Source organism: Contarinia nasturtii, unplaced genomic scaffold (assembly GCF_009176525.2).
Source record: "Contarinia nasturtii isolate CC-2019 unplaced genomic scaffold, AAFC_CNas_1.1 Cnas_scaffold_1240, whole genome shotgun sequence".
In the NCBI taxonomy this organism is placed as follows: Eukaryota; Metazoa; Arthropoda; class Insecta; order Diptera; family Cecidomyiidae; genus Contarinia; species Contarinia nasturtii.
The window spans coordinates 952,904-974,077 of record NW_022198581.1 but is presented as its reverse complement, the minus strand read 5'-3'; the positions used below and the strand labels follow the sequence as shown (position 1 = coordinate 974,077).

The 21,174-nt window shown below is 33.3% G+C and overlaps 3 protein-coding genes across 5 annotated transcripts in view; 1 reads left to right on the top strand and 2 right to left on the bottom strand.

Moving 5' to 3' along the window:
* Window positions 1–16,150, bottom strand: part of LOC116345085 (zinc finger protein 131-like) — a 44,388-nt gene extending 28,238 nt beyond the window's left edge. The window contains exons 1-2 of one of the 3 annotated variants that reach the window (XM_031774131.1): window positions 16,090–16,150; window positions 15,863–15,915 (exon numbers count right to left, since the gene is read on the bottom strand). The gene's annotated coding sequence lies outside the window, so the exon portion shown is untranslated. Of the gene's footprint in view, window positions 1–1,070; window positions 1,125–15,862; window positions 15,940–16,089 lie in introns of those variants that run through there. The other 2 variants (XM_031774135.1, XM_031774134.1) reach the window with 2 other exon arrangements.
* A 387-nt stretch (window positions 16,151–16,537) lies between these two features.
* Window positions 16,538–18,940, bottom strand: LOC116345364 (pre-mRNA-splicing factor CWC25 homolog). The gene is made up of 3 exons (XM_031774660.1): window positions 18,795–18,940; window positions 18,269–18,667; window positions 16,538–18,188 (listed from the first exon to the last, which is right to left on the bottom strand). The coding sequence occupies exons 1-3, from the start codon at window positions 18,810–18,812 to the stop codon at window positions 16,584–16,586; spliced, it is 2,022 nt and encodes a 673-aa protein (XP_031630520.1). The 5' UTR covers window positions 18,813–18,940; the 3' UTR covers window positions 16,538–16,583.
* A 314-nt stretch (window positions 18,941–19,254) lies between these two features.
* The window catches only part of LOC116345268 (protein adenylyltransferase Fic), a 13,423-nt gene continuing 11,503 nt past the window's right edge, over window positions 19,255–21,174 (top strand). The window contains exons 1-3 of the mRNA XM_031774500.1: window positions 19,255–19,963; window positions 20,034–20,227; window positions 20,288–20,634. Of these exons, the coding sequence (XP_031630360.1) occupies window positions 19,723–19,963; window positions 20,034–20,227; window positions 20,288–20,634 (782 nt within the window). The 5' untranslated portion in view covers window positions 19,255–19,722. The remainder of the gene's footprint in view (window positions 19,964–20,033; window positions 20,228–20,287; window positions 20,635–21,174) is intronic.

Genomic DNA, 21,174 nt, shown 5'->3' with positions numbered 1-21,174 from the left:
TCTATTTTGAGTGGAAAACACGCATTTCTGACCGTGAAAATATGGATAATGGATGAATATGAAGTGGACATTTGAATTATAAAATCACAGATCGCAAATAAAATGGTGTAACAATTTCATCAAGAAAATCATACCAACTAAGTAGGTACAACGTATTATTGGATGTTTATGATGTGTGTGTGTGTTTGTTTTTTTAATTTCGTTCAGCTTCGCTAGATTTCTTGAGAAATGTTTAATGCATTTATGATACATTTAAAATAGATTACATGATCATTGGCTGGATAAATGGCGTAAATTGGTGGTGATTTTCCGCAACATAAACGCATTAGTTGTTGCTGTGGTGGTGGAAAAGCGAATGACAGGTAACGAGAGTGGGCTTGTCGATTGAATGCGTTTGATGCACTTTTGATTGCTGCAACAAGTATAAATAGTGAAAATATGTGCGGTCATTTACGCTGCGTATGTTATTATTATTTCAATTTTGTGTTTGCCGGTAGATAATTGAAAAATTCACATCAGATTCGTGACACAGATAAAAAAAAAGCCACCGAATGCCACAAAACCCACAACATCAAACCCAACTTACAATAACAAACTGTCCGTGCGTTACACATGAGTTACAGCAAAATAAATGGAGATATAACGAAAACATAATAATATATAAATGTATACACATTCATCAAGTGCAAAGTATGTGCCAACTGGTGCAAAGGTGATAAAAATACGAAATTTAATGCGTACAACTGCCTATGCACATAATCAACACTAGCAATTACGGTGCCATGCAATACAGCACCCAACAATAGCAACAACAATAAATAAATGACTGAATGCATCCGATTGGCGAATGCATTGAGAGGAGCAATAGTAAATGCAGTGATTCAGACATACATATATTGTATGCAATACAAATTATATGCGTGTGAACTCTGACACTTTTTTCACAATATAATTTCTGTATATTTGGTTTGACTTTTGTGCGTATATTTTTCCAACATTTTTTTTAAAATCATTTTTTATCTCTACAGTATATAAATCATTTGATAAATTATCGATGTAAATTTACTCACGTTCAACAATTTACCAACTCCACTTTGAGTAATTAAAATCCAGTTGATTGGCACTTTTTTCTCGGTTAAATTGTCTAACCGTGTGAACCGCTTTGGTCGATATATTTGACGGCTTTATTAAATTCAAGTATTTGATGGTTGTTCGCATTTTTTTTTGGTTTGTAATTTTTTTTTCTTCTCCGTTCGTTTGACGGTGGATTTTCCAAAATCTACATCGCAGACGACGAAAAAAAAAATGGATTATCCATTTCAATGAAACAGAAAAAGATTCACTTTGCGGGTTTAATTTTATTGATCGATCATTTTCAAAAGGAATATGCATGCTTAGAAGAATCGCACTTGAAATGAAAAAAAAAAAACAACCACAACAACAACACAAAAACGTAGAAGTTATAGACAAAACACTCTCTTTTGTTGCTTTTGCACACTTGCATCATCAACGTCATGCATTCAGAATGTCTAAAGCTGCGATTGGAACATTCTCAGTAAGCCAACATACGGAAAAAAAAGCTGACTCTTGAATGCTTTGATTGTGTTCAATTCCCATTCAATAGGAAGCGAAATCGACGAGTGCCATATCAAATGCAAGTGTGAGACAGCCCGAGGAAAGAATAATTCGCATTTTGAGCCTTTAACTTAATGGCGAGAAAAATAAAAGCATTGGTTTTCATCAACTTGGCATAGAAAATAGTGTATATATATACCATTTTTCATTACAATGTTACATTCACTCGCTCTCGTTTGTTTTACTTTTATTTTTTTTGTTCATGCCTTGGTCGCATCACTACGACAATTTTCTCTTTCTCTCTCTCTCTCTCTCTCTCGCTCACTCACTCTCATCGCATCCAGTTGTCGACAAAGCTGTTGTTTGATACTTATTCTCTTTTTGCCTTGTCGCATATACCATTTTTTTTGTGTTCGCTCTATTTGTATTTTGGCTCTTGATCCGATTGTATGCAACCGCATTTCGATATGTCATTTCGGTGATCGTGTAGCATTTTATGCACTTAACAGTCGTGTTCAAGCGTTTATGAAATACATGTATATCCGTTGATGTTGCTTTGACTCATCCATACCATATGCATTTTAATTTCTACAAACGAATATTTTCTCCATTTCCCGCATCTCCACATATCATTGCCATTTCATCGATCCATCGCTCTCCATTCGAACATCATTCGCGACTTCTTTTATAATCTAAACTCCCATATATTCTCTATCTCTCTCCCTCATACGTAGACGTATCAACTCTATAAAATGTCAAGCGATTTTCCGTGGTTGTTTTGCCCACTTCATACTACGAAAGGAACATATTTCATGTCATTTTCTCTCTATTTTATTGATAAAAATGTCATCTTGCTTCAAGCATGTACATTTTGGTATTTGTGTGAGTGTCTTTTTTATGCTTGATATACACACCCCTCTTTTTTCTCATTCATTTTACCGGCAAAAATTTGAAAAAAAAAAATGAAATGTCGCACGTAAATTTTTTTTATATGAAAACAAATATGCAACGCGTGCAACGTGCCCACCATATTCAGCAAAGTGACGGTTGCCGCTAGAATGAGAGAGACAGAGAGAGAGAGAGAGAGTGATTGAAAAACATTTTACGCAATAACGCACATACAGACGTGTTATTTTGCAATTTAATAACCATTTAAATATGATGTGCTTGAGTGCGAAGTGCCTTTTTTCATTTCCATCACCAATAACGACAACAAATGCGAAATCAATTGATATATTTGCGGTTTAATCGACATGCACATTTTAAATAAAATCGTTTACACTTTTTTCTTTTAGGCTGATGGATATTTTTTTTTTTTTGCATCAGTCGATGTGACAACAGAGGTAAACATTTGTTAAATGGCATCCACAATTCATATAATGCACATTTTTATGCGAGGAGCTGTTTTTTTTTTCAGATTGAGACAGGATGATTTTTAATTTCCATCGAGACATGAGCAGAAGGACGAGTAAAATAGTCAAATATATATATAAAAAAGCGCTATGATGACAGCAGAAAAAAAAAACGATTGAAACATACACCGAAACAATTAAAGAATAATGAAACGCGTATGTATTCCATTACACAGTTGTGTATATTAATTTTTGTATCATTTTTCGCGTCAACGTATCCACCCATTCCTCTCCATTTAAAATAAAATAAATGCATTTCTTATTCGGTGATAAAAATCCACCGTACTTGGTGTGAATATTAAAATAGTTAGACGCATATAAAAGAAATTGATTTGATGAACAACAACAGACAGAAAAATTAAAAGTAACTATAAATTAGCAAAGATGTTGAATTAAATAAATGATTCCTATATTTTGTGGGGTAAAATGCACGAGCATACATGAAAAAATAACAACAATATCTCATTTGATTTCTCACAGCGTCGACGCCGCATCGATTACGTCAACAATGCATATATTCCTTTCATCAAGGTAAGCGAACAAATAAATAAATGTCATATTAATGCTACTTGGTTCTTCCTATTGGTTTGCCATTGCTTTTCATTCTTTCGTTTTATTTATTCGGCTGTTTATTCAACTCGCTCTCTCTCCATTGTACGATTGCTAACATTTTTGTTGTTTTGTTTTCGGGTTTCATTATGCAAATCACGCCATAGGTACAAATAGAAATGCAGATTTGTTGAAAAAAATTGGGAACGTATATGGAAAAGATGTGCGGAGAGTGAGAGAAGGAAGTTAGAAGGAACATTAAAGAGCGAAAAATGATGGGAGAAATGAAATTAACGTCGAACAAAACGCCCATCTGTCACAAAATACATTTATTATTTGTACTTTAATACTGCAATTGGTTTTTTTTGCCCGTTGTGTTCAATGCGTGATTTGAAAAGAACTACATATTGTCATCAATCGATTTCAAATGTTTTAATCATAACAGCAACATAATAATAGCGGGTAGTCGAGCGCTACCACATTCAAATTCGAATAAAATGGAGTTAGAATACAAACAGTCACATTTCCCATTTGACTAACATACCAATTTGAATAAACGATGCCCAAATATTGAAAACAATTGCCCAGAGATTGACACACAGAGGCGATATAAAACGACAATCATCATATCTATTAAAAAAAAAAACAATTTCAATTGAAAATGCATTGAAAACAACATTTTTATTCAACCCCCTTATTCGAATTCGAACAACAACACATCGAAGCGACGTCAAAACATCTAGTAAATCTAAATCGATTGTTTGTACATTTTAAAAACCTTCGAATGAAATTAGTTTAACTTTGGTTAATGAATTAAGTGCAAAAACGATGATGTGCGGTTCGGCAAGAGTGAGCCGCAGATTGTTGTTCTGCATAAATTCTGCGGTGTGTTGAGTGCACTTAGCTTAAATGTTATTGAATTGACTTTTGCATAGGATTTTTACATTTTATTTTTTTTTTGTTCAGGATCACTTGAAAACGTTTTTTTTTTTTTGGTTTCGTTTTTAATCATCTAATGCACTGCCGAAAAATTAATTTACCAAACTGAATTTTAGATTAAATTGTTGTCAGTTTTTTTTAAGTAAATTGCAAAGTGATAATTGGATTTGTTTTACATGTGCATATAGAAAAAAGTATATTGGTTTTGATTGATTGATTGATGTACGACAATGCAAACCACATTTGACTTTGGAAAGAGAGATTTTTGTGTCAAACATTTTTTTTAATAAACGAAATTAAACTCTTTACATCACTTTTTTTGCTTCTATTAACGATTGGTGACGAAATATAATTCAAAATCACATCAAAATCTGTTGTTTTCAAAGGTTTGTGTTGCAAATACGATGGGAAATTCAAAATACTTTTGGTTGAAACTATTTTATATGGTGTGATCTTTGTTTTTGAGGAATCACAATATTTCTTAATTGTCTATTAAATTGGTTTATTTTCTCATTGTTATTACACTACCCGAAATTATCCAAAGCCTTTCAACAACACATTTGCGATTATTTGCATGTTCTTCTTCATCCTTAAATTCAAGTGTTATTCACCTTCGCTTTCGCACACAGCTATTTTTATCGATATTAGCATACATTGACCGGAATAATTTTTGGCCACAATGACAGTTTGGATATTTTTAACATTATTATTTACATATTGCTTGCAGATATGCGGTGCATACCATATATCTTCTCTATAGTATGTATTTTGACCATTCTTATCTATTCAATTATGTCACTTGTGAAATATATCCATTTAATAATGGAATACGGAGCTATTTTCACTTATATTGCAAAATGCTGGCCAAAACTATTTCCATGCTGGCCAAAAAAAAAACATCGTTTGACGGATAAATGTTTGTGTAAAAAAATAGTCTTAATTATTTTTCAGTGGCATTTATAATATTGAAATTTCAAATAAAGATATCATGACCAAAAACAGAATAAAAAAACATAAATGTGAATGTTGTGATTTTCACATTAAAGTACCAATTGAAAGTTGTCTTTTTTTGTGTGTTCACAAAATCAAAAGCCAAATGTCAAATTATTCGTTGAAATGGCGAAAAAAGTGACACCAGAACAAAACCAACCAAACTGAAAATAAAAATTGTAATGTAAAAGAAGAAATTAAAATTTAAAAGCAATAATGGCACTAACAAATCGTAGAAGGATGTTTTGAGTTTTTTTTTTTTGGTATGGATTCGTACTCATAATGGTGACTAATATAATGGATCTATATATCTACATGGAATGGTTTTGATGGCATTCCATGCACGACATATGTTGTCGTAATTTTGAGTTTAACATCTCTGTTTTATGTTTCTATTTCTGGTGTACAGTTATAGCCATCGGCATCGTCAAACATATTCCACTTTTCTCTTTCTCCAACTCTTACCATTTGGATGAGGTTGGAAGGTTAACCGTTTTACCAAGGTTCTCAGAGGTTCTGAGTCCGTCGGTCGTCGTCGTAATCATCATCATCGTCGTCGTCGTCGTCTGCATCAGTTTCATCGTTAAAAGCAAATTCAATACATTTACGTGCATTTATTGCAACCTTCGCGACCATTTAATTCGACCGGTGACTTTTGATGGAGAGTGCTTTTATATTCATTTTTTCCGGTGCAAAACAGCGTATTTTTATGTTTTTGTTTACATTGTTTGATTTTTGTGTTGCACGCCGAAAAAAAGCGCACACACATACATACACACACACTCTCTCTCGCGCTCGCACACGAAGTGTCGTCTTTTACTTTTTTCCACATCACATTTCTCGGTGGCAAATAAACGGGAGGAAAACAAAAAAATCTTCGATGAGCCATACCATTTCATTGCGAACGAGCTCAATGGCCAGTGGAAAAACGTATTTGTTTTGCTTGTATACTTTTGTTTCTGTTTCATTAGCGATGTATATGTAATATACGTTGTATTTGCATGGCAGTGCGTACAGGCGTACACGCTTCCTTTATTTTCAAGAGTTTATTTCCTAGATAGAAAGCGTTCGCCTCGTTTTTACATATTGTGAATAAAAAAATGTTTACCTTTACGCTTTGTGCTCGAACAGTCGCCAAATATATATTCAATATAGGAATTTCATAAGTATGCAAAGTGAATGCATATCAGCGACACTAGAACATTGCACACAGCATATTAGTAAATGTATCGCACGCTGATAAAGCATGGCAATGAACGACAACAACGAAAAAAGCGAACCGGTGCGATACTTACGGTGAATTATGCTATCGTATGCATCCATTTTACAAAAACGAAATATCCATACGGTAACTTATCGAAGTGACATTTTTTTTTCAGCACGATTGCACACGGAAATGCCTCCGAAAATTAAAAAAAAAGAAACGAGAAAAATCTTTCGTCTGTTCGACAAAGACTAATAGAATAAAATATGGTCGAATGTATGTATAATGTGCAACGATCCACAAATTTTTCGAAGTTTCACACAAAAATGCCCCACGCTACCAAGTTTCTTATCGTATTTTTCAAAAGAAATATCTAACCGGTTTTGTGAATAATTTTTGTTGCTGTTGTTGTTCTTTTTGCTTTCTGCATATACCTGACTGATATATTCATATATAAATTAATCCGTTTGCTGTCACTTTTTTTCTCTCTTGCAATTCAAATTACTATTTGCGATTTTCTAGTGTCACCTTGAATGAATTTTTATTAGAAATTTCACAAAAAACTAGCCAAAAAACTAAAACAGCGACTAACTTGCGATAAACAAAATGCATTTCAAGAGAATGACAAGCTCCGTTTTTTTGCGTCTTTTTCCGATGCAAATTGTTACCTTTTTTTCGCCAAATGTAATTTTTGTTGTTGTTTTTGTATAAAATCCAACCGTGTTTTTTTTTCTCTTCTTCTCTAATTTCATTTAAATTAGTCCTTGATGTTCAGCATGCACGGAGGCTGAAAAGCATTCAATATGCATGATGGTAGATGATTTACATTTGAGCAATCGCGAAAGAATATGAATTACATTCGCGCCATGGTAGTCATGCACATGAACATTCGAAGTAGGCATTACATCGCAGAACTTTTTTTTTATTATTATTTCGTTTAAATTGAGAAAAAAATACAGCGAGTGAGTGAGAGACACAAGAAAGAGTAAAAAGCCTGTGTGTCCAAACGTAAAACAACACACAACATGAATTTTATAAAAAAAAAAGCACCAACAAGATAAATAACGGTTATGTATTGGACATGTCACAGACGATGGACACTCTCATTTACATGCGGATGTTTCTCTCCCTAAAAAAGGAACATACACACACAAATACCCCACAATAGGATGTCTCGCGAAAAAGATGAGCAAAAAATATAAGTCAATATACGAAATGAGTCGCATTCAGGGCAAAGCTTTAGATGCAGGTGCGACCATTCGTTTATTGCCTTTATCGTGGGCATTTTTCGTTATGAACTAACTGATGCATATATTTTGTTGTTGTTGTTGTTGTTGGTCTCTCATTGTGCCCATGACTTTATGGGCCCATTAGAACTGTCTAACTAACAGCATTACATTCCGGATCGATATTCGATGATAATGGCAGTGGCGATGATGGTTTGTGATGCATCCAAAACTGAAATTTGAAGAACTCCTCATGCAAAAATATTATTACAATGAGAGAGTTTAGCGGACGCGGTTCGCGTCAGAGTTTAGCATTTGTTTATTGGATGTGTAGAAAAACTGGTCACTCCTTGTTGAACCGCGTCGATATGAGTCGGTGAAATATGCGCTTCAATTTTCACTTCGAACCACCACAATACAAAGTTGTTACATTTTATCCGGGTTACCAAGAAAAATAGTTTTATATTTCAATTGAATATCATAACACAACCGATGAACTGATTAATTCAACGGGCAAAATATCCTTTTTCTTGTACTTTTTGTATATTAAGAAAAAAATCGTGAAAAGGCTGTTCCATACTAAACCCTAGCTCATTTTCATTCGTACGTCGCTGTTGCGACGCCTCAACATCACGCCAATCTATTAAGCGTCGCCATATTTTGTCAATTTCATGTTTTTCTTATTTATTAAATTACCATCAAGACAGATATGGTGGGCTCAATGTATTCAATTTTGCTCCAATCATATCACGACACAACTCCAAGCTATCAGACAATTTAATATATATTTTTTTCCCTCTCTTTTTCATCCAATTTTGCTTACTTATTTAATTTGATTTCAACGCAACATTTCCTTAATCGCATAGAGTTTGGTTGGTTTCGTGACTGCGTGCATGCAAGATATGTCTGATCTTCATATATATTTTTTTTAAACTGTTTCCCAATCCCCCAGCACACTTCACCATCATTTTTGGCAAATGTTTTCAAAAGCCGTAGGCAGCGATGATTATGATGAATTTCTTACAATTTCTATTGGTTGCCAAAAGTTGAAGACGCAAACCCAATTCTATTTCTCATTTTCAGAATAAGAATGGTAGACACAAATTTGCGTTACATGTCATTGAAAATTTAAGGCGGTTTCAAAGCCTGTATGCATCTGAGTAACTGTAATTATTATGATGTATAAAAAAAACAACAACAAAACAATCACCTTTGCGAACCATCTAGATAACATTTTAAGCCACACCATTATAATGTGACTTTAAGATGACAATAACAAATACGATTTTAATCGCATCTCGTCACGCCTTGACAATATTAACACCATTTTTACACAAAAATTAAAGTACGTTGATCACTGGATTGATCATAATTTATTAATATAATTAAATATTGAATGGAAATGGTATTTCGATGTTATGAAAAATAATATTTTATTTTCTCATTTATTGTGTTTGTGCATGAGAGTGCAAAATAGATAATCATTGAGTAATTGTCTCATGTTACTTAATATTTCGCATCGATTGGAAAAAATGTGATTCCATTGAAATACTTGTTAGTTATTTTATACCAAAGTCAATCTATTCATTAAGTACTTTTGTTTTTATCTGATGCTAAACGATGAAAGTCGATTCCGAAGTTCACGAACACCATCTTTATAAATCACACAAGATTGTGTTGTGAATAATTTTTTTTTTTAAATATCGTTTAAAAAACGCAAATGCTAATAAATAGTGAATTGGAAATTGCATAAAGTCGACGAACAAAGAAGTAATTTCGAATTGCTATATTTCCGTAAAACGAAGAGAAAATGCGAAAGAGAGAGAGAGAGCGTAAATGCGATCGAAATATTTGTGTATGCGCTTAGATTTAGTGTGCTTGTAATTTTGTTCGCTTCTTAATTTATCCGTTCGTTTTTCGATGCATTACCGATCAATTGTGTATAGCGGTTGAGATGTGTTGCATTCGGAATGCAGAAGCACAATCAAGTAGCCACACGATTTCATGTTCATCGTGTGTGATCGAATGCAACATATTTATTTGCATATTAAATATGTAAAAAAAGCGGGAATTTTTCTGTGTATTTTTCGTTTCAATTTTCATCCTTCTGTTTCCTTTTACTATTATAATGTTTGGTGGCTTTGATTGTGAATGCGCTGCTAAATTGGTTTCATTTCTCCTCATATTCGTGGCTTTTGCCAAATGTACAATAAATTTCAATTCAATTATGTTATGGCAAATGCAAAACAACAACAACAAAAAAAATGTATGGTGCAACAGCAAATAATGATTTTATGCGAATATAATGCAGCGCACAACAAATATCACAATATGAAAATTATTAACATGCAAATTCGATTCATTCGATTTGAAAGAAGTTAACAACGGGCAAAAGAAAGCAATTGAAAGAAAATTGAACAGAAACGAGAGGAAAAAAAAATATATTTGCAAACTGCTTCTACAATAAGAGAAGATAAACGGCAATTGTTTACGGTACAGCGATACAACACAGAGACACATCATCGAACGTTCAACACGAACATTTTCTCTCCAATTGTTTTTTTTTCTCTTCTTCTATTCATTCGTTTCAAAGTCATAGCGCACCGATGAGATTGCTCAGCATTAGGGATTCATTCAAAATAGTAAAATTATTGCTGCATAAAAACATCCAGGTTTTTTTTTCAACTTGCCCATGCTTTTAATTTGCTTACGGATTCGTCATTGATTTTATGTAACATATAATTTTCAAAATCAAACAATGAATTAAAGTTATTTAGCATTATTTCATTGGTTGGCGCTCCGATGAGTTGATTTGAATGTTGGCTCGGTTTTTTTCTTACAATCGGCTACTTTCAATTTAAGTCCATTGGTATGAAACATCACAATATGCTAATTCGAACATTTTCTTTTCTTCAACACTCTCTGTTTAGAAAAAGAAAGAGCGAAATGCTGACCCAATGGAAGCAATTTCTTGTGCTTTATGGTGGTTCGTTACCGAAACGAAAATCATGGGATTTCTAAAGTATGAGAGGAAGTATACGTACACTATTTTATTTAATTTTTTTAACTATCCAAAACGGCACAAATTTCTTGCACAATAGATTTGTGGTTGACGATGCACGATAGTTCAATTCTCTAAATCGTTTTTTTTTTCTCTTTCATTTTCGTCGGGCCAATTTGCACGGGCATAAGAATAAGAAGAGAAAAAAAAAACAGATTGGTGAGGTGGGATGAAAGTTGAAATAATGAAACAATGGCGGGAAAATGCTTCGTTAATTTCAGAATTCGACTGGATGGCATTTCATGCCAATGTTTCCTTCAACATTTTGTCGCCAATGTTGTTTTTTTTTCTCTTTTTAATTTTTTCGCGCGATTTGCATTCGTTCTATTTTCATTTCAATAATAATTACAACTGATGATAATAGTAATGAAGGTATGTAATGTATAACCAGTAGTCAAAATAGATTCGTTGTGTATTTTTCCACCCGTTGCCGATTATGAGAATGTGCATATTGTTTGGCTGGCTTTCGATGATGTAGATTTGTTATTGGATTCTTTTTTTCTGTACATATTTGAATTCATTTGATGTTTGTTGTTTTCGAGTTGAATTTTTTTTTTGCGTTCAGTTTTCGTTTTGTTTCGTTGCTCTTCAGCTGATTTACGGTAACAATCTACGAAATTCAGTATATTGTTGTCAGCAGCAGCAATAGCGGTAAAAGCGGTAGTGGTTGCAGTTGTTGGCTCCGTTCACCTCGTCTCTTGTGTGTGTGTGTGTACCATGCTCTTATTTGCGTTCATTTGAAATTGTGGTGTACATGATTTACGTGAGTAGAATTGAAATGGATGTAATGTTTGGATTCTGTTTTTCTACGGCTCATCTCAGTACAATCATTCCTGAGCTAATAACAAGTTCGGTTGAACGAGTTAAAATTGATGGAATATTGCACAATTCAACGAACGAAAAAAATGTTATACTCTTTCTCTCTCTCTCTCTCTCTCTCTTGTTCGCGCATATGCATATACACCCAAAGAAATGTAAAAAACGCGGAAAAAAGAAATTAAACGTTTATACGATAGGAAGAGTAGCACAAGACATACAATACACTAGCCAGATATCTGAAAACGGTTGCGATTTTCTAAATCTGAAAGCACACGAATCGCGGACAAACACACATACATAAACACATTTTTCAGTGTTTAAGTCTGATGGATTGGACTCGCGACATCGGACATATAACTATTGAATATTTACAATGTTTGGGGAGTCTATGGTAGTCTTATGCATGCATTCTCTCTCTCTCTATGTGTTTTTTATTTATTTTTTACAGTCTGCTCTGTTATTGTTGTAGATTCGCTGTTAATCGACCGCAAATAATATGCAAAAAAGAGAAACAAAGTAGCGACAGATTGTCGTCCTCATTGCTTCCTTTTTTCTACCATATTTAATGCTATTGAATGAAAGCGAGCATTTTTTTAACGTTATGCTTTTTTTCGTTTATTCATCTCATACAAAACAATATAATGCTTATACATTTTTTTTATCAATATTCCATCCTTTTTTTTGAAAATCCATCATCGGGGCCATCGATAATCAAGAAATTGCAACCAACCGTGCACAATTCAAATAAAATAATTTTCAATTATGATAATGTACTATGGGATTGTTTTGAATTCAATGTCTTTATATTTCAGATTTAATCGATTTCTGTTCGCTAGTTTTTTTTGGCCTAACGCCATCGAATGCGTTTTGCATATACAATAGATAAAATTCAGTGGGATAGATAGAGGAAGAGAGAGTGGATGAAAAAAAATGCCAAGAACTTAACCTCTTGTTATGTATGAAACTATAATTTTTGACTCGGATCATTTTGTGCTCCGTTCTGTTTCTTGTTTTCTTTCTTCTTCTTTGGACTCTTTTTTTTATTTGACTAGTAACCTTTGGAACTATTAATCAATGAAGGGCACTCGATTATAGCCACATATGTATTCGGGTTAAATATTATGATGAAAAAGATCTTGCGTGCAGACAATGGGTTTGGCACATGCATCGATTTGCACATAAGTAGTTCATAGATGGACTACCTATTAAACAAATGCTAATGGAGAAATAGTGGGAACAGTTATAACAAAAGAATAAACCTTCACGATTCATTTTGTATGCTACCGGTTGTCTGCATTCAAACTACATTTACCTTTAGAAGACTGTCTTTTCTTATTACATGCGTCATAAATAATAATTATGATTTTCAACTGTTTTAATTGGGTTCGCTGAAAGACTTGAACTACGCGAAATAAATTTGAATTTTTTTTTCGTTGCTTTTATCAAAGAGGTGAATAAATTGAAAATGGATCAACGTGTTGCAATCGTGATGATTTGAACTTATGGTTTTCAGTCTTTTTTTTTGACCTGTGCATGTTCACAATTATTCATGATGCATTGATTAATCTCGATTAATTCGTAATATGAATAAAAGAACAAGAGTATGCTCAACATGCAGTAAAAAATGAAGACATTGCCAATTTTGCCGGTCAGCTATTTCGAGTTCATAAATATCGTACAAGGTTTGCAGTTCTGCTATTCAGGAATAAAATCATAAAACGTAGGTCTCATCATTCTATTGTACAGCTGAGACAATTTAATGAAAATTATTTACCAATAACTTTGAGATTATCGAAATTCCTAGAATTCTGGACGTGTTATTGGTCGCTAAAAATCAAAGCATCTCTACTATGTACAGAGATTCCGTAATTATCGCTACCACGGATTCCTCAGTTCAAGAGAAGTAAAAGAGTAATATATATTTTTCTCGGTGCCACTTTTTTTGAAGGGTTACCTTCGGGTTCAAATTCTCGATATTGGCGGCTTGAAAAAAAATATTCTGGTCCAAAACTGACATTTTTCGTCCATCCATTCATTTAGTGATTTCGAACGGATTTAATTTTTAAAAAATTCTTCAAAATTTGTTTATTTGACATATTTCGTCCGTGGTCATTTTAACGATTTTCAAAAAGAAAAATGACAAGGAAAGTGAAATTGAATTTTTCGAATAATTAAATTCTAAAAACAAAACTTATATGAGTATAGAAAAGTAATAACTAACAAAGTTAACTTACTAAAAATGCCCAACTGTATCAAGCTACTTGTCTGAAGAACAATGAGAATTGGTATGTAAATGATGAAGCTTCAATCTAAATCAAATCGACCACTTCAGTTTATGCATGCAAATATTTTTTTAAACAAGAAATGGTCGCTTCTTCAACATAATATGTAATGTACCGATTGACAACTCAATGGTAGATCATTTTGGTTAACAAACGACATTTCCATTTCATTGATTTATTTGAAGTTAGTAAACAGTAGGACTCTGCGCTATATTGCATCGATAATCAAGCTGTACAACGTGCATACAAGAAATAAATCAAAGCTTTAAATCACATGTGTCACCGTATTTCTTTTTTCTTTCTTTTTGGATAATCATCCTAAAATGATAGTATGGTAAAGTTGTGAAAATTTAATGAATTCATTTCTCTGTGTCATTCATATTGGGTTCATTGTTACATTGTGGGCATGTATTTCTGATTGAAAAGTAATTACTACTTGGTCATTTCGCCATTCATATCGTGTTGTTATTACCGCTGTGATTGTAAGTTAATTCAATTGATTTTTTATGTGTTTGTCAATTTTTTATTGTATAACATTTCAACATTTTCACAAACAACAAACGACATTTTAAACGCATTGCTCTTCTTTTACGAAAATAATAGTTTTTGAAAATGTCAGACATTATATTGAAATATTTTCAGACAGATGAATCTGCTCAGGCTGCTATCGTCAGGAGCTGGCATGGAGTGAAAACAATGGAGGAAGTGTTTTTATAACTACTTCTTTTGTTGTGGCTATATTTCGGCGCCTGACTTCAGTTGTCTGAGCTGATTTATCTGGCTGAAAATATCTCAATATAATGTCTGGCAAATGTCGATCTCCAATGAATTCACGCATTGTCACAGAAATACGATGGATTTTATTAACGATTTGTGAAATAACAAATATATTCAACAAAAAAAACCTGTATTGTAAGAGAATTACAATACATACATATATCGGTATATCCAAGCGGAGCGAGCATTTTGATGGTTCAGAATATTTTTGGTAGTAAATTATGTCCCTTTGACACATTTGATATTGGGCGGACTAATGATAGAAGATGCATACGCCTATTTGTAATGAACTATTAAAATTTATACGAATGTTCAAGCAAAATATGAAAGGAGTCGATAAAGTTTGAAGTTTCACATACTCCTTTAGTTCTTGCTTATGTGCTTTGTTCCAACGATCATAATTTGGTGGAAAAAAGTAATAATAGCATTATTAACCGCAATAGCATCAAAATAATAAAACGGTTTTGATAGGTATTTTTGATGAAAAATTGATATTACTTCTCCCACTGTTTAATGTCGTATTAAACTTGAGTATTCAAAGTTATTTTGTTGAAATAAATGGTTCCAGGAAAATGAATGTACGACATTCCATCGCCAGCACAGTAAAATAATGTTTCGATCACGTTGACGACTTAAAAATTTAAAATTACTCAAAAAGTGTCATGAAGCGCCATCTATTGAAAATTTATCTGATTTTTCGTTAAATTTTCATGTCTTTGATAAATTGCTATCAGAATATAATACACTCAAAAAACTGCATTGGATAATTGGTGTGTATATTTTGTACACTTGTTGCATAAACCGATCGCGAAGATCGATGGTACCGGGATCGATTGGATAGAAATCACGAATGAACATTTTATCGAATAAAAAATGAAAACGATATTAAAACCATGCTTGCAAGCTTTTTTCCATTAAAATTACAAAATTTTTGCGGCAAATAAAAAAAAGTATTTCTTATTGGAAAATTATACACGTTTATACTACAAAACTACACAAACAAAAACAACAATAACCAAAACACTTACGGCAAAATTCAATCACCTCGGACTGAAATGAGCCTTTTTTTAGCCTCTTCAATCTATGGAAATATATCACAAATGATATTGGTGTTTACACATTCGTGCTGTTTTTAAAATTCAGCTTTTGGTTTCAATTACAAAAAAAAAAACACCTCGCCCACAAACGATAACTAAATTATTGGCATGCACAAAACAAAACTACAAACAAAAAACTAAAATAAATATTTTTATACAATAATTATGTCTGCCGCCGCGACGCGTCTTTGCACACAAAACGTAACCTCTGATAAACTATTTACCGACAGAAAGAGAAAACTGCATTCGTGTTTATTCAAAGCATGAATGGAATAGTCTGTATATTATGTGCTGGAACAGTGATGAACAAACGTCAAAACTTTGGCAAGAGATAGCAAAACATTTTATTTACTTGTCAAAACAACGACAAGAATTCAGAGCGAAACAGATGTAGAGTTGTGATTTTTTTGTTGTATTTTCAGTCTTTGCTTAGCGAATACCTTGACGAATAAATTGTACGCGAAATAATGAAATTCAGCGCCATCTTAAGGAAAAAATATTATTAGGAAACTTTTATTATGCTTGGTTATTGGATATGGATTTTTTTCCTCAAATGTAATCAGATTATAAGTTACATGGAATAAGTGAATATCTTTTACTATAATATAATTTTTTCCTCATTTTCTGTCATCTTAAGATGATTTCATTTTATTTATTTTCGTGCAAAATGTGAATGCATCGAACTAGACATTCGTTGAATATTATTTTTGTTTGATTTCAATCGAGCCTCAACGCTATTTTGATTTGTCAGCGCCTTGTGCATCTCTTTGTGAATGTAATTGCGATCAAATTCCATGTTTTTCTCTTGTTCGGTTTCACGTTTTTGGCGTTCTTCATGACGCTGTCGGCTTAAAATTTGCTCTTTATCATGCCATTTGACATTCTGTTGCATTTCACGTAAACGTGCCTCTTTTTCCTCTTCGGTTAATTTCTTTTTTGGTTGCGACGGCGGAATAAACGTCGATGTGGTCTTTTTTTCTACAACAGTTGGCACGTATTTTTTGTCATTTTTTAATTCAATTTTTTCACCGCCGGCTGTAACCAGGCCATAATTGAGTGGTGCTCTCTTTTCCCGGCTATCATCTGAATCCGAACCACTGCTACTGCTGCTGCTGCTGCTACTTGCCGATCTGGATGCAGGTTTTTTTGGTGGCAATGCAACTGTTCGCACCGCCCGTTCCGTATGATTCTTATCGTTTTCTAGTGAAGATTTTGGTTTTTCAGGTGATTTTGATTCATTTCTATGTTGGGTTCGTGATTTTCTTGCTTGTCGTTCATTTGAACGAGTTCTGGAACGGGATCGTGATAACCGTCTCGTTTTTCGTTTTGGTGACAATGACCTTGATTTGCTGTTGCGACGACGCTCATTTTTGTGGTTGTCATTCCTTTGGTTTCGGTGTCGATCAAACGATGAGTTCCGTTTATTTCGAGACGACGCATTTTGAGCTGGTGAAATGGATGAATTGCGACCACCACGATAATTGGGTCTTCGTTCGACCTGTTGATTTTGACGTGGTGAACGAGATCTTTGTCGAGAAATTGAACGTCGACGTGAATTTGGGTGACGTCGTGAATTGTCAAATCGATCGTTTCTACCATTTTTAAAACGCGAATTATTTTCATTACGTTGCCAATCATTTCTTCTCGGTGATCTAGATCTTCTTGATTGATTGAATCGATTTCGCTGTGGCGAACGACCTGAACGATCTCTGGCATATTTGTCATCGTTTCTATCGAAACGATGTCTCATCGGTGACTCATGTCGTTTATAATCTTTTGGTTTATTTTTTCTCGATTTTTCAGCACTTGAATCAGAACTGTCACTGCTGCTACTCTTGCCTCTTTTTTCCTTTTTCGATTTACTCTTTTTCTCCTTCTTTTTTGATTTTTTTATTTTATCCAATTCCGACGATAATTTTTCATATTTTTCATGCAACAATTTATCAATGTTCAACACATCCGATTGTTCACCCTTCTCACCCAATAATTGTTTATATTTTTTGGCCAATTGTGAGTCTAAATCATCGCTATCATTTGAATCCGAATGTGAGCCTTTCTTGTGTGATTTTTTCGATTTTTTCTTCTTTTTATGCGACGATGATTCTTTTAATTTTTTATCAGCCTGCAAAAGTCGATGGATTTCTTTCAATTTCACTGGATTTTGCAATAATTTTTGACGTGTTTCCATTTCACGTTGTTGTATCATCATCAATGGATCTTCCATAATTTTACGCTGCAAATCAACTTGGTCTTCGCTCTGTAAACGGTGAAAAATAAAACATGTGTAAAAGAGCCGCTTTGGATTTTAAATAAAATTAAAATTTAATTTTTTTTTACCGCGGGTGCACCCCGAAATGCACGTATAGAGAATGGTATGCATTCATGTTCGACATGATTTATGGGCTCAGTAACACCGACCAATTTGGCGGCTTCTTTTTGTCGTTCATTTTTATCTTGTTGTTCAAAGTGTTTGTCAATCGCACGACCCGTTAAATAATCTTCACGATTCAATGTACTTTCGGAACCTTTATACATCCATTCGAGCCGTTTGCTGTCGTCAGCAGCCAGAACACCTGAACTTTGGCCAATTTTTTTCAACTCTTCGAAATTTCGTTCATGTTGTATCTCACGCTGTAGTTCCTGCAATTTACGCTTTTCGGCCGCATTGGCTTGCTCTGCTTCATATACACGCTTTTGATTTTTCAATGTATTTGGATGCCATGATTTCTTTAAATTCTGTCGAGAGAAAAATCGGATATTTGTTGTTAGTTTTATAACATAACCACATAAAAAAGCACAAAATTTATTACGTATTTAGCTATTTTTCATTTCTTGCACATATTATTTCAATATTATCACTTACCAAATCTCCGCCACCCATTTTTGTTTCGTTTTAAAAAAATTAAAATTCACAATACCACAAAATAAATATAAATAATTTCTGTTAAAATGGATGCAATGGATGCTTCAAATATGCGCTATACCATTTGATTACTGAACTATACGGAGTAAACGTTTATTTTTACGACATTCACACTACTGTCAAGCTATCAGACTGTCACTTTGCAAGGCCAACGCGGAAGCGATGTTAGATTTAAACGAGTTTAAATGAAATTAACCACAACATTTTATTCACAGAAAATCATTTAATTTTTTTTAATTTTTTTTATAAAGTCAAAACTGTTATAGTGAAAAACGTCCATAAGCAGAACAATTTTAATTGAATGTTAGTATGTTGGAGGAACGCACCCCAAAAAAACTGAAATCAAAACAAAAAAGAACGACGTCAGTCAGAACTGTCAAATAAAATGAGTAATAAATAAAAAAAAGTGTTTAGTCGATCACAATATACCGTAATCACTAGAATTTTTTTTATTGATTTTATGACATTTATCACATACAAACAATACTGTTTGCAAACGTACATGTGGTATATAGTCAGAAGAGCTGACGCTGCAAAATAATAGTAACAAAATAATATTGGTTCGGTTGACAACAATTGTGATTGAAAATGTTTAAATTCGACGAGATTTATCATTTAAAATTGTTAGAAGTATTGCAAAACGGCAGCTATAATTGTATCATAGTATACTCCTAGTTCTGGCCTTATATCTAATTTCAACGTGATTGCATTTGTGGAACTAGACACCGAAATTTTTCGTTTAAACCACAGAATCTACCTCGTTCTTCAATTTATTCTTTTATTTTGTGTCCATTCTTTTGTTCTTCCATACACATTCGTGAATTGATTTATTCTTATTCGTTGTCTACAATCTATCATCGAATCCAATATGCAACAAATTTACTTTTATTCGATTATCTTTGTGATGGGGGTTATAAGTTCTGTTACAATTATGTTAATTTTAACACATTTTTCGCCAACCACACGAAAACTACCAAATTACTTATCGGATGTGCACTATCTCCAAGTGCGTGACGATTATTCATTGTATTCGGTTAGTTCTGATCATCTTAAAAATGCTGCATCCGATCCACACGAGAAAATAGGCAAAAAACGAAATTCAGTTGAAGGTATTTTCTCATTTTGGTAATTATATTATGTGCAACAAATGATTGATAGATTTTCGTTTCACTCTTTCAGATGAAAATGAAGCTCTTAGTACGTTAAAAGTTGCGCTAGACCTTAAGTACCAAGGAAAAATTGATAAAGCCTTACGATTATTTCAACATGCACTTGCTTTGGCTCCAAAACATCCCGAAGTGCTAAATAAATATGGTGAATATCTTGAGCATAGTCATTCTGACGTTATCTCGGCAGATATGATGTATTTTCAGGTTTGTTGCTTTTGTTATTTATTAATTTTTTAATCTTGTAGTAATCGATTGTTTTTATAGGCACTCACTGCCAATCCAAGCCACAGCGAAGCACTGGCAAATCGAATGCGTACGGCTACTATTGTTGAGGCATTGGATCAAGAACGTCTTAATAAATTGGATGCAAAACGTGATGCATTATCAAGCATACATGAGTCGAATGCTGCATTGCGACGCGTTAAAAAAGAAGCATATTTTCAACACATTTATCATTCGGTCGGTATAGAAGGAAACACCATGACACTAGCACAAACGAGATCAGTGCTCGAAACACGGATGGCTGTTGGCGGCAAATCCATCGACGAACATAATGAAATTTTGGGTCTCGATGCCGCACTTAAATACATAAATGCCACATTGGTTAATCGGTATGTATACATTTGTTATATTTGAATTGCTATTTTGGTATTCCAGCAGACAGCATGCAGGGAAAAAAACAAATCTATAAACAGTATTGGACCGTAAAAGCAAAATGCATGGAAAATCATGAAAAAAGAGAAAAACAAATTTGTTAGCTTGATTGATTAGAATTAGAAATACTGTTTTGAGACTTAATTTAAGTCTAACTAGTTGACACTCGGTATAAAATTGTATTTTTCCTTCTAATTTCATACCAAACTAACCGGGGATTGCGTTGACATATTTATATGTAAACGTCACTGGCATCTAAACCGAAAACGCCATCTTTGGTTACACAGCAGTAGCTATTTCTGTGACAAAATTTTCACTTTAATTTAAAATAAAATAAAAGAATTTAATTTTAATCCCACATTTTTTGAAAAAAATCCTCATTTAAATCATTGAAACCATATTTAAAATCATTTGTTGATACAAAATTCATTTTATTGCTTAATGTGAAACGTAGTTTTATACATTAAGCTATGGAATAGTAAGATATATATATATAT

Coding starts and splice junctions, on each gene's coding strand:
- LOC116345364 (XM_031774660.1), bottom strand. Junction 18,189..18,268: donor CATTTCGGGGTGCACCCGCG/GTAAAAAAAAAT, acceptor CACCGTTTACAG/AGCGAAGACCAAGTTGATTT.